General features: G+C 34.7%; 1 protein-coding gene across 1 annotated transcript in view; it reads right to left on the bottom strand.

Moving 5' to 3' along the window:
• Positions 1–579: 579 nt before the first annotated feature.
• The window catches only part of LOC142348003 (uncharacterized), a 36,655-nt gene continuing 19,095 nt past the window's right edge, over positions 580–18,139 (bottom strand). Inside the window, exons 2-4 of the mRNA XM_075399167.1 lie at positions 4,720–5,988; positions 1,390–1,420; positions 580–870 (exon numbers count right to left, since the gene is read on the bottom strand). Of these exons, the coding sequence (XP_075255282.1) occupies positions 740–870; positions 1,390–1,420; positions 4,720–5,988 (1,431 nt within the window). The 3' untranslated portion in view covers positions 580–739. The remainder of the gene's footprint in view (positions 871–1,389; positions 1,421–4,719; positions 5,989–18,139) is intronic.

Below are 18,139 nucleotides of genomic sequence, written 5' to 3'. Positions count from 1 at the left end.
ACATTGATTTTGTCTCGATGTAAATATACATAATTAAGATGTTTTTCTATTGACCTCTGAAAACAATTTTTTATTATTAATCAATTTTAAGCCTTCGGAACTAATTCTCAATTCTGCTCCTTGTTCTTTGCGCCTTTTCTGCTCTGATTCTTAGCTCAAGAAAAGTCATATATAGAACAAACGAGCTTAAATCTGTGTATAGGACTCCAGAAATTAATATTCCTTTCACCAATATATTAGAAAACCTTTTTCAAACTCTAATCTTTGCTTAAACTGTTCTCTTTATCTAACCCTGATTATTAAATGCGAATTCCAGGTTTTCATTTTTTATATTTTGTTGAGGCCTAACTCATAAATTGGAAGTACTTTGGGCTTTTCCTAAGCAAAATTTTTATTATTGCCTTGTAAGCGAAACTCTAGGCATCTCTTTGATCGCCCGTGGTTGAAGTAAGTTGGCTTCACAAAAATTACTTTCCATGAAAAAAATATATGAATTAAATGAAATTCTCTGTGGTCCATTAAAATCATTCCTTCCTTTCAAGTTCGTTCATGTGGCCTTTGCTAAATAGTCAGTGTGATATTTTGAATTATTGATTAATATATGACATATACATTGCTGAATATTGTATAATAGTATCCTAGCTTTCGGTATTTTCCCTGACACATGAATTTTTTTTTACTTCAACCCAGTAAAGGTAGAAATAAATCAAGGAGGGAATTGTGTGTATGTGGATGTATGTCACACTCGATATATGTAGCAACACATGGTAGCCACAATCAGTACAGTTGTGACAATCAATATATGTGCCACCAATATGTCCAGATGCTTTTCCACAAACGTCGCAGTGTTTGTGAAGTTCAATCGTAAATCTGAAACATAACTTTTGTTTTCATAGCGAAAGCAAAATTGAATAACAATATATTGTAAATCATCACTAGGGCGTGTTTTCAGCGTCATTAACTATTATACTGCTCCAAATTATTTCGCTCAACTCACATGCAGCATTTATGAGTCTGCCTTTTGTTTGTGGGAAGCCAGTTTAAACATCGATCAAATTCAGGTCGAAAACGCAACAAATAATCGGAATGAATGACTATGATCGGATTGATGGAAAGTGCCAAGTCAGTACATAACACGTGAAAATTGGATTGGAGATAATGATTGGCGAATGATGATTGAAATGATAGTAATAGTGATATATGAGAGTTAGCATGTAGAAATTTTTATTAACATAGAAGAGCATTACCTATGTGTGACTGTTTTGTCTGAATTTTCTTTCAGTTTGCAAAAAAATTAACACTAATTAAATAACTGATGGTTTATGAGTTTTCAGAATTAGAATGGGGAAGTTGAATCATCAGGTTAACATTTGAACGATTTGTTCTGACCTTTTAACTCACTAAGTGGAGAGGGGCCGATCTAAACAGCATGAGTGAATATTAAAGGATCTTGATTTTCAGAAGGAATTTAAACTAAAATTAATTGTCCGATGACGTAATCTAAACTTCATTGCTGTGGATAAATCTAGTGTTTTGGTTTTGGTTTTCAGAGCCTCAGAGACGCCGTTAGAAATAATCTTTTAAACTATAGAGCATTCCAGTACAATTTTTGATCTTGCGCATGGCATAGAAACAGACACTTTTGATTCCCAGGATGAAGTCTTCTGCCCAAAACAGGTACTGACTCGACGGAATTGGGTCGCGGACAGGAGGTTTCAGACCAAAGAGACCCAGAGTTAGGTATTGACCAGATCGAACAATCCCAAAAATGGCCCAAATTGTTCCCATACTCTTTCAATTTCTGATTTGACTGTTTTTAACAAATATCGTCAAAACCAAAAACAACGCGCAATTCAGCAATCAGAGTTCTGTGTTTGTTTAATGATCTAACTTCAAGTCGTTTTCAAAAATCTTTTGAACTTAGGACTAAAATTTTTGCAGAGAATGGGTTGCTGTATTGGTTTGGACAACTCGGCTTTGATCATTAAAAATATTTCGTTGACGTTGAATTGAGCAACTTGTCCTGATATTTTCCCTCCATAGAGGTTAAACTAAGAATTTTTTCCAAGCCATACCCACCAGAACAGACCATACAGACCTATGTATGGGTGTGGGCCAGACCGAAGCAACCGAAAATAGGTATGGGCCAGACGGAGCGATGTGACCGAACTTATATCCGTACTATGAGCTCAGTCTCAACGGGCCCTCTATCCGCGACCCAAATCCTCTTGGCCCATGCCCAGGTCGGGACCTCATCCTCGGTTCTGACAAAGACTACTACCCAGGTTTAGGTCTAGACCCAAATTGAGCTATGATCAGACTATGCAGACCGAAATGACCTCTGATCAGACCTTCCAGACCAAAATGATCTCTGATCAGACTTTCCAGACCAAAAAGTCCTCTGATCAGACCGAACCCAGACCACTGTCCAGACTATAGTGCGCTTATGATCAGACCCAAATTCAGACCAGTGTCCAGACTATAAACAGACTATGATCAGACCATCTTCAGACCATGGTCTAGACTCAATTTCAGACCATTGCCCTGACCTTAATCAGACTATGATCAGACTCAAGTGCGCTCAAAATAGTCTGATCAGAGAAAGATTTTAATTATGAACAAATCTCTTAATTTTGCTATAATATGATCATTTCATAAAAACTGGTGTTTGCAGTATTAAAATCATCTAAGGAAAAGCCAATTCTGAAAATATTGCTAATGAAAACGAAACCTAGCTGTTGAGAAAAAAATTTTATTTAGTATACCCCTTAGTTCATATTTCTGACTCAATGGATGAACTTAGATAGCTTTCCACAAGAAACGTCGTGGTCTTCAGTTTATCAAAATTTCCTCTTGAGGGGACCGGAATTTGCTATCAGACTATAAAGACTGTGATCAGACCTTTCAGACCGAATTGACTTCTGATCAGACCGAACCAAGACCATGGTCCAGACTAAAAAGACTATGATCAGACCTTCTAGACCGAATTGACCTCTGATCAGACCGAACCCAGACCATGGTCCGGATTAAAAAGAATATGATTAGACCGTCCAGACCGAATTGACCTCTGATCAGACCGAAATCAGACCATGGTCCAGACTTTTGTACGCTCGAACCGCTTTCTAGACCCTGTAATTTCGGTCTGGGAACACAGGGGTGTGCGCTCGATTCGGTCTGATCACAGCTCAATTTGGGTCTGGACCAAAACCTGGGTAATAGCAGTTAATGAAACAAACAACAGTTATTTGCAGAGTGAAAATCAAGAAAATGATTCCGTCAGATTTTGTCATCATTTACTTGAATTTGCTATAGTTCCAGTAATTTAGGAAAATTTATCGTGTAAAAATTGAAACCATTGGAGACGATTTATTTTATCTGCACTGGAAAGATTATGCGTCATCTCCTTATTATGTTTGTGCCAGGAACCATATCGCTGTTGATACGACAAGTTTTAGTCAGTGCTTAAACAAAAAACTCAAATTTGTCGAAGATATATTAAACTGTGTTGTGATAAATATGGGTTCTATCGTAAATGAACTAAGAACAAATTTACGCTTTTACCGAGTAAAAGCTGACGACAAAATTTAGCTTTCATGCTAAATTAACGAAAGATTCATTTGATTAGGTTAAATAAAAAATGTCTTAAATCGTAAGCAAATCAAAATTGAGTATCTTAGGCAAACAGATTTTTCCTTATAAGATTATACACATTAGCATTGAGCCTTAGGAACAAATTACGTCTTGTGAGACCTAATGAGAGCTTATAAGAGCTTATAAAATGATCTGATAAAAATAATATGGGTGAACGCAAAAGTATTCAGGCTAAAAGTGTAGTTGGTAAACTGAATCTTCCATGGATGAATCAATAGCTTTTATAGACACCTTTTAAGCTTATATCTTGCTTAGATGTTACCAGAAAAACAATTATCAATCGCAGAAGGAGATTATTATATTTAAATGTAAAGATCTGGTTTAAGCTTATATTTTGTAACTTAATTTCTCTAGACAACTCATAGACGACTATCTGAAAGTTTGGGTAATTTGGATATAATTCATGCAAGTTTGCATGAAATTTCCCAAAAAAATAACAATTTTGTTTCATTTTGTTTCATTGTCTGTTGACGTTGTATGAAAATAATTTAGAAATTTTTTTTGTTAAAAAGTAAAAAAATGGCCTTATCTCCAGAAGCAAATCATCGTAAAGTTTTTGGTTGAAAATCCTCTTGACAGATAAGTAAAATCAAATTTTTTCCAGTACAAGCAATTTTCCTTACAAGTTCTGAAAAGATCTTACTTTTTCTGATTAATTTTTTTAAGATCATATAACATTATAACTCAGAATAGAACGAGTTAATACCATATAAGAGCTGATAGGTATCTTACCAGACCTTCTTACAAGATAAAAATTCACATTATGTGAACTTATATATTCTAGCTTAATCTCTGGTGAGATCTTCCAGGATTAAAAGTTTGGGCTTATGAGAGCTAACATAATAAAAGTTCCGAATCAGATGGAAGAAATTTGGTTAAACAAATGAAAATATTTCAATTCCCCGTAACGGAGAAACTCTTGCACCGAACGAGTTTTGCATAAAAAAGGGTTAAAAAAGCTCTGTCTTTTCAACTCTTTTCTTGCTTATTTTTTCTACAAAAATCTGAGACCCAATTGTATTGTGCGCAATTTTGCTAAGCAGTGACTATCAATTTTCGCAAACTCACTTTGTTATTGGTTGAGCTGCCATAAACGGAAGCTGTGGTACTTTCTGTCAATGGATTTTCTTCTGAGACAGCAGACCTTTGTTTTTTTGTTGAGCCAGTTTCGTACGATGTTGATGTAAGACTTTGAAGGGTTTGTGCCATTTTTTCTCTTTTTGTTGATGAAATACTAACCGATCTCGTTGTTATTTTTGTTGCATCCATATGAACGGTCGATGCTGTTTTGACGCCTGGTATTAAACCCGGATTTCGCACAGTCGATACTGATAACGACATCATTAACTGGGTACCACTCGAAATTGGTTTTGTATAACCGAAATTTGAAACAGAATATTTTCCGGATGGATGTACAGGATTAGTTGATGGTAGTTTTTGTTGCATGTTTGAGGTCATCGGAGATGTTGAACCGAATAATGGTGAGGCACTCGAGTTAACCGCGCTTGTTAGTACCATTGATGGATTTGAACTTGTTTCTACTGAGTTGGGCACTGTGAATTTTGTAACTGATGTTGCCGTTTGGGCAATCGATCCAGCTTTAAGGGAGGAGGCTTCGGATTCAAAAGTTGAAGCATTTACTCGTGATGTCATTGGAAAGGCAGCTGAAATTATTGGTGATATGTGACTGGTCGTTTTTGGAGGACTAAGATTTCGTGTCGCAGCCCAAAATGCAGAGAAATTTTGTGAAAGATTCGATTGAGATGTTACTGTGGGTATGCTTTGTTTCGTCATTGAAGATGTTGTAGAGCTATCTGTTACAGTTGTGTCTGTGAAAGCTTCAGAAACAAGATTTGAAGAATCATGTTGCGATGTCAACGGTACAACAGATGGCATTCTTGATGAGAACACATTAGTCGTTTTTTGTAGCAGACTTTTTGTTGGAGCCGAAAAAATTGGTTTTGAAGATTTTTCTTTAATTGTTGACAATAACTTACCCTGGTCGGTTGTTGAGGGTGTAGATAGTAAGTTATCTGGGGCTAATATGTCTGATGTAGATGTTGCACTCTCATAAACTATTGTTGATGACGCTGTAGCTGATGTTGGTGCGGCTGATTTTGTAAGTATTCCCTTAGCGATGTCTTCTGAAGTTTTTTGGGGCACCGAGAGTGTACGGGTTGACGGAGACTGATGAAAAGTATCAAAATGGCTCGTTGAAGTTTGTCCTTCTGTTGATGCTATGTGAAAAGAGATTGAAGACACTGCGTTAATGTCTGACGGGAGTTTTTGCGATGACACTGCATTTGGTTTCGATGTTGAAGAAGTTTGAACAGTTACCTGCAAATCCCAGGAATTTCGACTTAAGTTTCAACTTTTCGACTTAAGTTTCAACTTTTCGACTCAAGTTTCGACTTAAAACATAATGCTGTAATAGTTTCCTTGATAGTGAAGATCGTTCACAATCGCTCATATATAGAACCATCTCAACCGCTATCCATTTTTTCGAAACAAGTCCATCACTGGTATATGGGAACCAGTCCATATCACTGTCTCTATTTTTTCAGACTTATGCAAATCTTGGTTGCAAATCTACTAATTTTATTTTTGTTTTCAATTTTTTTTTGCAGAAAAAACTGTCTCTATTTTCTTCCAGACTCCTTTTTGGCAAATCTACAAACTTTTTTTGTAGTCACGTTTCGATAACACCCAAAATCAACTGAAACAATTTTTAATGTGACCAGTTATCTCTCCCTTCAGAAAACGTGATCTAACAAATTGTAGCTGGGCTAAACTGTCAAAAAAGCGTCCGTTAATTTTTAATTGTTTTCCCCTTAAACGTAGAATCACATTCCAACTTTTTCCCGCCAAAACATTCAACCAAAAATCTTCCCCTCGGGAACAACAAAAAATTCGCCTGAACTTTGAGTTTTCAGATCTTTGTACAAAAGTTACTAAAACCAGATTTCGTGAAAAACTTCAAAGAGGTGGGGGGAAATTTAGGATATCGCAACTGTGATTTGTCACAAACTTGCAGACAAAAAAAGAAAAAATTCTTCACCTTTTGATTATACCGTAGCAGACCAATGCCAACTGTGATCAAGACATTGGACCGTTGGTTTGTGGAAAGTTTCAGTGCAACGGAAAAATTTCGCTGGCAGAAATACCTGCTTATAATTTAACACTCGACTGATTTCTAATTGAATAACATTCGATGCACTGAACTATGCAGTTCAAGAAAAAAAGCAGAGAAACTAAGGAGTTAATTTTAGAAAAACGGGGCAAAAAGAGAATGTAAGAAAATTTTAAAAAATTTTTAGAAAACTTCATGTCTTGCAATGTTGCTAAACACAGATGAAAAAATCTCCGAACAAATTTTGGAAGTGAACTCACTAAGCAGCTTTAAATTATGCTGTTGTCTTTATTGAAAACCACTGCTTCTTAAACTCCAAGTGAAGAAAACCGAAACTCCTACAAATTTTAGAGCTCATTTTGATTGAGTTTTAGTAGTAAAGCACACACGACTACAGTAATTGTGTTCAAATTTTGATCCAGGCCTGCCTAAAAAACAGATGCAATCATGAAGCTGATTTGTGATACAATTTTTCTTTATTAGTTGCACTGATGAGCAGAGGATACTTAAGAGAATTAAATTTTCTTCAATAAAAAAAGACCTACAAAATATAGCAAAAATTGTGCTCAACGTTTCTTTTTACTGTTTTTGAAAATCACAGATTTTTTCAAACCAAATAAAAAGAACTGATACTAATTACAGTTCGAACATATTCCACAGCAAAATTGATTTCCAAAAACAATACATGCGTCGTGGGCGTTTTGAAGCTCAATTTCTTTTTTCAAACAGAGAGGTTATCATGAATGATTGTAACGTCGCTGAGTATCAATACAAATTAACAGTGTTCAATATAAAAACGTAAAACCAACCTACATTTTGTCAAAGTCATCAGATGAGAGGCAAATCACCTGGCTTCGAGAAGCTAAATTGCTGCAAAAGCAATCAGTACTCATATTTTTTGAGGTCAATGTCACACGAAGAACATTGCTTAAAAGAACGCAAGATCACGGAAGACAAAAGACATATCCGAAAATTGGCACCACTTGTTGACTTGCTGACTAAATTTTTTTATAGCTCATTTTCCTACTTTTTTCTTTTCTGTACAAAGTAAGTACAATAGGTTAAAAAAACCTAATAGCCTAATTGTGCTGATGCCAATAAATATTAAATATTTCTTATTGCCCTTTTCGATCAGTACATCAAAGTTTGACGGAAAAGTCACAACAAGAATTCAACTTTGAATAGAAAAATCCATTGGAAATGTGATTTTTATAAAAAGAGAATTTTTAATTTTTCACCAAAATTTCTTAAGGTTTAAAATCTTGACTTTTCAATTAGCTTTTTTGTTTTTTAACATTAACTCTTTTTTCAATAGCTGTAGTTTTCTAAATCGCTTTGTTTTGTATTAATTTTAACAAACCGTTCCTAACTCAAGTTGATCGTCAAGTTTTCCTGCTTCTAATTATTGTGTTATGCTCTCCTTTTTTAAAAAACCAATAATTTGGTCATTCTATTAAGCAAAAGCTTTCAGGAAGGCTTCAGTTGAAAGGAGCCAAACATGCGTTCTTCTCTCACAAGCACGAACAACTGATAAAGAAACATTTTTAGATGAGAAACATTTTATCCAAGTTCAAAACAAACGTAAACAGTATCGAAATCAAAACCAACCTATTTCAATGGCAGAAACTTCTAGACCAAAGGTTAGAACAATAAATACAAGAGGAAACTCTTTATCCAACCAGAGTCGAAAAACCTCCACAGACAGTCTCAGGTCAAGTTTATGGGATTGTAAACGCTTAAAAAAGCCAAGTTCAAACCCAGTTTTATTACAGTCAATGTGCATCACAGTTTTCAAGAAAAGGAAATAAAAGAATAATTGTTCAGCAAAAACAGAATTAATTTAGTAAAAGTGTCAACAATTATTAGCCGCGCACGCTGGAAAATAACAAAACTATTTTGACTGTCAACTTTTCCAAAAAACTATTTCACAGCCGAACAAAAGCACGGTCTAAAAATTATTTGGCAGTTTTGCTATCGTGAACCAAGCCTTAAAACACCATATGTAGAACAAAGTTTCGAGTGTCAAAAAGTTGAACACACTGTCAATGAGGGCATCAACGAACAGCACTGCCTACGTTGCTCTGGTCAGCGCTCAAAAAAAACAATCTCTGAAAGAACGAAAAAGCCAATTGCTCTAACTGTGGAGGACCACATGCAATTTCTGTACAAGGGATATCCTTCATATCAAAATGCAACTGCAGAAGCAATCGAATGACAAATATCACAACTACTCAGCAGTAGCGCGTCCACTACCTGAAATTTTACAGCCAAACTCAAAGATCTCACCATTTTTTACAAAGTTTTGGACAACTTTTAACTTGATGTCCCGTAGTGATGTCATCAAAGTTGTGAGTCTTAGCAAAAACAAAATTTTTAGACAAGGCTACCAAGGATTATTCGTTAAAGAAATGTTTTGGCACCTGAATGAAATAAAAAATAAACTGGCCAGTGGAACGTCTAACGGAAGATTGCTTTATAGTTTACCGAACCAGGACAAGCAAATCACCTTGTTCATTGATTCTAGTGAAGAAGGGATTGACAGTAATTAAAATGAAACCACTGAAAATTGACGGAATTCAAAAAGTTTTCCAAGTAAAAGCAGGCATTTCAACACTGCTTCGAGATCTTTTTAGGTTATCTCTTTCAATAACTCAGCAGGTCGTGGAGTGAATATGTCCAAAATTTTGAAAATTAGTTTCACAACTGTCCTAGTCTGCGGAGATTTCAATGGTCACCACCAAAAATTGATTCTGTATAAGTATTAAACAAATGATACTGAAAATGGGCAAAAACACCGGATATTTTTAATGCCAGACATATTTAGTTTAAAAAAATTAATTTTCACTCACATCAATCGCTTCCAAGAGATAGCAAAAAAATGCTTGAACTGCGTTCTGCCGACTCAACTGTTTTCTAATTTTATGATACAATGCTGGTTGCTGATGAATTTGGCATAGATCACAAGGCAACTTTCACTCTCTCGAATATAACCAATCGGGAAAATTTTAATTTTAAGTCAAAAGATGGTTACAGGAATCTTTATGTTTAACTCTTTTTTCTATAGCTCTAGCTTTTCTAAACCGCTTTGTTTCGTCTTCACTTTAAAAAAACCTTTCCTTATACAACGTGATCCAGCCAATGTGCACCATAGTATTGAAGAAAACGAAGTAAAAGAACAATTGTTCAGCAAAAAAGGGAATTAATTTAGTAAAAGTGTCAAAGTGTCAAAAAGCATTAACAGCGCACGCGGGAAAAATAAAAAAAACTAATTCGATTATCAGTTTTGTATCAAATAACGAATTTACAGCAGAACAAAAATGCGGTCTAACAATTATTGGGCAGATTTGTTTTTGTGAACCAAGCATTAAAACACAATATGTAGAAGAAAGTTTCAAGTGTCAAAAAATTGAACACACTATTAATGAGGGCAACAACGAAGAGCGCTGCCTACGTTGCTCAGGTCAGCGCACAAGAAAACAATGCACTGAACAAAGGAGAAAGCCAATTGATCTAACCGTGATGGACCACATGCATTTTTTGTACAAGGGGTATGCTTCATATCAAAACGCAGTTACAGAAGCAATCGAAAGAAATTAGGATCTTAATTACTTAGGATAAGTGCGCCCACTACCTGAAATTTTACAGCCAAACTCAAATATCTCAGCATTCTTTACAAAGTTTTTGGTCAACTTTTAACATGGTGTCTAATCAATATGTCACCAATGTTTTGAATACTAGCAGAAACAATGTTTTCATCGATAAAATAGATGAAAAAAAGTACACGATAGTATCAACAACCTCACAAACGCAGCAATATAACAAACTTCAACCAACAGCCATCAGATGAGTCAAAATGGAAACAATGAAGCTTAGTATAGAGCTGTCAATATTTATCTAAGAAAACACAAAAACCTTTTTGTTGTTGAAGAAATAAATTGACACCTAAAAGAAATTTAAAAAATATTGGCCAGGGGAAGGTCTAACTGATGGTTTCTCTATAGTTTCACAAACCAGGGCAAGCAAATGGCATGTTTATTGATTCTAAGAAGAAATGATTGACAGTAATTGAATTGAAACTACCGAAAATTGACCGAAATCATAAAGTTTTTCAAGTAAAAGCAGGCATTTCAACACTGTTTCGAGACATTTTTAGTTTATCTCTTTATATAACTCAGCAGGTAGTGGAACGAAAATGTCCAAAAATTTTGAAACTAGGTTAACAATTGTCCTGGTCTGCGGAGATTTCAATGGTCCCCACCAAAAGTTAATTCGGTGTAAGCACTAAATAAATAAAACCGAAAACGGACAAAAATACTAGAGCTTTTTGAAGCGAGATATTTTGAGTTTTTAAAAATTAATTCTCACTCACATCAATCGCCTGAGAGAGATAGCAAAAAATCTTGAATTGCATTCTGCCGACTCAACAGTTTCTAATTTTATTATACAATTCAAGTTGCCGATTACTTTGGCATAGATCACAGGGCAACCTTCACTCTTTCCAATGTAACAGATCAGAAAAGTTTTAATTTGAAGGCAGAAAATACTTTCAGGAATCTTAAACCGAAAGTACGACAGGGGCTCTGTGTGGTATCCGCAATTTTGACGAAACACTATTAATATGGTCCATCACAAGAAAAATGAAGACAACTGAAAAGAACACACTGAGAACAGAGGAAGAGTTTAAATGAGGAGATGTTCAGATGCAACTAAAAGAGTGGCTCTTCTTATCAGAACGCAGTTGTGGAAGCAACCAAAAGAAAAAAAGATAACAAGTACTCAGCAGTAGAGCGCCCACAAACTGATATTCTACAGGAAAACTCAAATGTCTCACCAACTTTCATAAGTGTTTTTGAAAAGCAGACAAAATGAATTATTTTAATCAAGGATTTTCACAAATCATTCAATTCTAGCTAGAGAAATTGAACTTTCAGTGGAAAAATTTTCAACCTGAACGCGAAACTACTAATCATATCCACCAAAAAATAAAGAGAAAGAAAAACAACTGAAAAGAACACAGGGAGAACAGAACAAAACTTTTTAAAAAAGTAATAAAACTCCTCCAAACTTAGTTACATCAATCTTTGAAACGATCCGGCAAACTTTATACTGTCAAAATTTATATCAAGTGCTCATAATAAAAGAAGCAACAGTTTTTGCAGAGCAGATAAAGCTTCCTGTGGTGACATAATAAAACCAAATATAAAAAACCAAACACAGAGCAATCACGATCCTTAAAGCCTGCAAAAACTTTAAAAGTCCACCAGAGGATACAATGAAAGGTCATAAACATGAAAGCTTGGCGCAAAATGACCGTTTCTTGAAGATTGAAAAATAGATTCAAACAAGACGAGAAGAACAAAATGAATCAAACAAATGTTGCGTATTAAAAGTACATCAATTTGAAAGGATTCTGAAAAAATTTGCATTTTAACTCCAGAAACAATCCAAATCAGCGAAAACATCTTCAACATCACCAACAAAAAAGTTGCCTCGATGCCTCAAAGCGTATATTTGCATCCTTATTGCGAGACCTATAAACAAATCTCATGTTCTATTAACACCGAGAGAGTCACAAGTGAAAGTGCTAACAAAGGGGAACAAAAACAAGAAAAGGCTAGAAAAACCCGCCTAATCAGCCTCAGTCATTGTCGTACAAAAAATATTTGAAATTGCTGTGAAACATATTATTCTATCGCACTTTGAAACCAATACTGTCCTCGGAAAAAAAGAAAACTGCCTAAAGAAGAAACCGCTGCACTGCTATAATACTACAAACCAATGCTCTGAAATGGTGGGATTTTTCCGCTTATTTATTGACAAAGTGTTATACGGGGTGTGGAGACCAAGATTTCGAAAAAATGTTGAAAATTGTGGATTAAGAAAAAGTTAAAATAGATAAGCTCTTTTTTCACACAGAAATGTCTTAAAGAAGATTTATACCTAAAACGCAATACTTTTCCTCAACAACCGGTGTACATTCAGGCAGAGTTATTGCCCAAATGCTTCTTTTGGCTTTCGTTTTTGCCATTCCGGCTTTAGTAGCAAAGTAATTTCAATTTGCTGATACTTCTGCCCTTTAAAATAGGTCAATGTCTTGTAGATTAATACCGACAATTGAACTCTCATTAGAGAAAGTGATTAGAAAGAACCTGAAAAAACCTAAACAGCAGAATTAATCCCGGTACAGCAAATTACATGCATTTCAAAAACTTGTCCAGGAGGTTCTGCTCCAGATCATTTCAATAAGGAAAAATTATTTGAGCCAGCAACCTCAAAAAATTCTTTGTCGGTAATCAAGACTCTTCATCAAAAAGGCAATGCAGATTGCAAAAAGGGCACCCAAAGGAAACTATCCACCCTGGCCGCTGATTCAATTAACCATCAGCAAAGAGAAGGTACAGTTTACTCTTCCTGAACACATATTTAATTCGGCATTTCCTTTGTATGAGAATGCTTGATGGATAGACCTATCTAACACAGTAATAACCTACAACATAAACCATGGAGCTAAAGAAAAATAGAGTTTTAAGGATTTGTATAAGAAAACTGGCACAATGTCAAAGAGCTCCGTGAAGAAGCTAACGTGTCCACTATAAAGGATCCTCAGATCAGATTGACAATAATTGGATCAAACACGCAAGAAAAAACAAAATCGAAAAACACTTGAACTCATCCGGAAAGAGAGACAATTTGCAAAAAAGGATTGTCAACGCTTGCTGGATCATCTGTCCTACTAAAGACAAAACGTTATTCAAGACTTTTTTTAAGCATTGCCAAGGATATTTGAGCAGCCAAATTGTGAATTAGCAGAGTTGGCTTATTCAAAAAACAAAAAACGGTTTTTTCTCACCAGGCCATAAGTCAAGATCTAAAACAAAAATTGCATTTTAAACCATGCAGGCTTAAGCAATCTCATCAGAAAAGTCCAAAAAATTAATGCCAGTGAACTGTTATATGGTCCTCGGAGAACCACAAATCATTTCTTGGAGATTCAAAAATATCAAAAATATTGAGAAAAATGCGGACAGCTCTACAGTCGGAAGAAAATCAAACAAAATCATTTATTCAGTGATAAGAAATTAGTTGCTATGACTTATTCAGAGCGAAGGTTGAATTTGGAGTTGATGATGGTTTGAGTCACGACTGCCTCATTCCTTCTAAGTCTTCCATTTTTTATTTGGACTACAGTGCTACAGGGATCAATGACATCAAAAGATCTTAACGCTCTTTTGTATTGAAACAATTTCACGCCGGAGAAGTTGATACCATTCTCAGAAATCCTTCTCATTGTTATTTTTTATATCCTTCTCATTGTTATTTTTTTCTTCAGTATCTATATCGTTGAATTACTCCACAATCGCTAAATTTCTGCAAGCCACTTGATTACTTAGTTCGAAGCAAATGTCATCTAAACACTCTATCCTGCCCAAACGTCACAGCTAAACTAGTGGCTGGCTTAGAGAATGCGGGGCTTAGCTGTGAGAAGCTCTCAGCAAAAAACGCTAGCAAAGCATATTGCACAACGTTTTTAAATGGTAAAAAATACAGCCACACACAATACGCCATTGTAATTACGCGAAAAGCTATCCTTTTAACTGATTAGCTGCAATACTACCCAAGCGACTTTTACCCAAAAAAACAATTATACATTTATGTTGCAATTATTCAAAAAACATCATCTTTGAGTGCCACACGCGTTTTGGTTCAGTGTTAATGTGGTTTAGGACAGCTCAACACTCTTTTAACCTTATTCTTTTCCTAATACTGAAATTTTTATAATTGTATTTGTAGATTTAGTCATCAACTTTTCTAAAATCAAGGTAAAGTTCACACTACTACAAGAGGTAAAAGAATAGCCTAAAAACTTCAATCCCGGTAATGTTTCAGTTGCACATTTCTATGTCGAATTCGACAATTTTTAGCGCATTAGCCTATTCATTTCGTCAAACAGAGCGCAAAGATTCAATCCCCGAGATACTAAAAAAAATTTTGTTTTCTTTCTGCTCCCTTAATCGCTTCTATTATTTGCTTTCATAAGTTTAATATTTAGTTACCCGTTTTGTCAATTATACATCAACTTGCAGCGGCATGTTCTTCTCATCTAGATGAACTCGGCGCAAAAATTCAATCTACACAAAGCATGAGGCCTCTTTTGTTCACTTTATCAAGCAATTCCTAGTCCCTTGCCAAACGCAATTACTTTCTTTTTTATCATTGTTACTACGAACTGTAGCGCAGTTATCTACTCATCTGATTCAAAACGACAGCGGGCTCGAAACTTTTTCTTTTTCTTGTTCTTTTCATTAAAACACATCTCTTGACTTCTTCTAGAAGATTAAACGATTTCATCAATAAGAGGCCGAATCATGGCGCAAATGGTTTTTCATCTGGTTGAAACCAGACTCAGTGATTCATTCTCCACCGAGCGCGATGCCTTCTTCTTTTTATTCTTTTTTATCGAAACGTTCCCTTTCTCACATCTTACTTCCTTCTTTTTTCTATGAATAATAACGATATTTTCCATATGGTTCAAAAAATGACATTTGTTATTTTACTTCCCACAAAATAACAGTAATCACTACTATATCAACGAGGCTAGCCGAGAGCACCACGTAGATAAAAAAGCAAGCAGAACCATCAAAAGAGCTTCCCAATTGAAGTGGTTCCCAAAAACATGTGCAATCAAATGACTTTCTAGAAGTCTGGAAATAAGGACTGCGTCAACTTTTTAACTTCTTATTTAATTTCGAAACAAAACATTTATGCTTTTAAACAATGAAGCCTTCTAAATTGATTGAACTTGGCTGTGCATTCAAAAAAAATATTAAACAATTTCAAAATAATACTCAACTGTCCTTGCTCTGAATTTTAACAGTAGCCTCAGACCGTTTATGAAAAGGGCAACGAAGCACAATTAAGAAGTTAGAAGTTTCTCTTACTCCAAAATGCAAAAGAAATAATATTAAAATACAAGAATTTTCAAACCTTTGTTAAGTTGGTATGCTTATTCATTGCTTTCGATGACTCAAAAGCAATTCCATTTCTATTTTTTTCCTTACAAAATTTGTGATGTCTGCCATAAATGATTCAAGGATCTTGTACATTTACTCAAATTCGTCGATATTTTAACTTAGAGAAATTTCTTTTTCTTTCAGCAGAAGTGTGCATCAGAACAAATTAGCATGCCAACTTACCGCGAACTTTTCAGTAATCGGCACCGTGATTTGTTTTATAAAACAGTTTCGTAACACTATTTAAACTGAGATAAACTATTTAAACTGATTTTGGTTTCGTGAAAATAAAATGCCCTCTTCTCAATGGCTATTAGAGTGAAATCGAATAGTCATTCATTGTTTCAGTGGAGTTTTTTGTTCAATATTTTGCAATGAATTATGCATGAATTATGCATGAATTATGCATGAATTATGCATGACCTGAAACAATTCTGTGAGAATTTCTAGAGTTTGTCTAGCGTTGGTCTATCAAGTGTCACAACTCTAGTTTTTCTTCAAAACAGTTGACAAAATCAAGAAGTTTTTTCTACAAATGCCTTTACGTAAGTTCCGGGTTCAGACACAGACTCTTTTTAGATCTTACTTGTTTGGATGCCAGTAAGATTGACTATCAATTAAAAAGATGTGCAGTCCAAATCAAATATCCACAGATAATTGCCAAAAACCATTTTCAACAGCTGAAAATTAACAAAATAATAACAATTAACATGATCTCACAAAATTCACTTAAGCAAAAAAGTTCAAATGCCTCTAGAAAAGTTCTCGCTCGAATCAATGTATTACGGAAACCAGATCGCTGCAAAAAATAAAGGCACAATGAAAGTTGAAAATTAGTCTGCTTTCCAGTAGTTACTAACTGTAAAAAACATCGGTCTCGAACTGTAAACTCGAACTGATATTTTCTTTATTAAAGCGAGCTGACTGTTCTGACGGCTCAACTCTAATATTACTTTATATAGCACCTAAAGTACCCTCTGACTACCAAAATTAGATAACAATTATAAAAAAAATATTTAAGAAACTGGAGATGTTAGAGAGTCTAAGCAGCATGTTTTCTGTAATAAAAGAAAATGAAACAGTAATTGGGCCAGTATATTTGAATTGTTGAATTGATCGCAGAAAAATTTGTATTTAATGTGAGGAGATTGTATCCGTGAAGTTTTTTTGCAATAATACGTCTGGGTTGAGCAGAGTTTAGGAATATAAGTTTGTCTTAATTGTAAAGTAAATTTAAATTACGGGTGGAAAAATTACAAGCAAAAGGACATCTAGCCTCCTCGTGCAAGGTCTAAGACAACATATAGGGTTAGAATACTATATTATACATTATCAACTAGGTACTCATAATTTTTCAAAAATGAACAACATGTTTGTTCCGACCCACTTTATTGAGGGAGGAACTAAATGCTCACTTAAGTATTTTTGTTCAGTCAATTTTCGCAGATCGAAGTATTCATTGTAGAGAGCTGAGAGTGGTATCATATTAACTTGTCAGGAGTAGAATTTGAAACAAAAATTTTCCGGAGTTACGGATGTTTAAACTTTTGTGAATTTTAGCATAATTTCCATTTATTTCACAATTTTTATAAATTTTGCTTTAAGAAATGACAAATATCTAACATTAATTTTTTATTTTGCTTTTGAACCCATAAAATGTCTGAAACAACTGTTTTTGCTACAACTATTTTCTAGAGCAACTTCTGAGCAATTATCCCACTTTATAAGACAATTAAGACACGTTTTTATAATTGGTTTCATTTGAAAAGTACTAAGAGGTTGTTAGTTTGTTGTATATAGGAGTTTTTAGAGCGAATATAATATTCTTTAAATTCGCATTAGCATCATTTGCCTTTTCCCAAAAAGTTGAGTCAAAAGAGCTTATTCGGGCCAACTAGACCAATTGGATCTGTAGTGGAGATTAAAAAACTGGTGACAAAATCTTCGTTAACTCACATAAAGTCTAGTTTGACCTTCGGTTCCTATGTTCACAAACATTTTAGTGGTCTTCTGCTACCTCAAACTGATATTAACAAAAATGCTTTTTTTCATTTATAAACATTAACGTGTGCCAAAAAACTATCACAAAATCTTTCGGAACCAATTCGTGTTTAACAGCTGCGCATTGATACCAAGGTTCAAGGTTTTGAGATACAAGTTTAAGTCCCATTCGAGTCTGTCTTTTTAAAATAATTTTTCTTTTTTCATCCCAATAACAAGCAATTTGGTGTGTTTTTCATCTCGAATGACAAAAAATAAGGTGCTCAAATTGTGTTGAGAAAAGATCCAATAAAAAATTTTTGTGTTTTCTGAGTAAAAATCATGTTCTTCTTGGCTCCGACAAATT

This window comes from Convolutriloba macropyga, chromosome 10 (genome assembly GCF_964194025.1).
Source record: "Convolutriloba macropyga chromosome 10, txConMacr16.3, whole genome shotgun sequence".
Lineage (NCBI taxonomy): Eukaryota > Metazoa > Xenacoelomorpha > Acoela > Convolutidae > Convolutriloba > Convolutriloba macropyga.
This window is presented reverse-complemented; position numbering and strand designations above follow the sequence as displayed.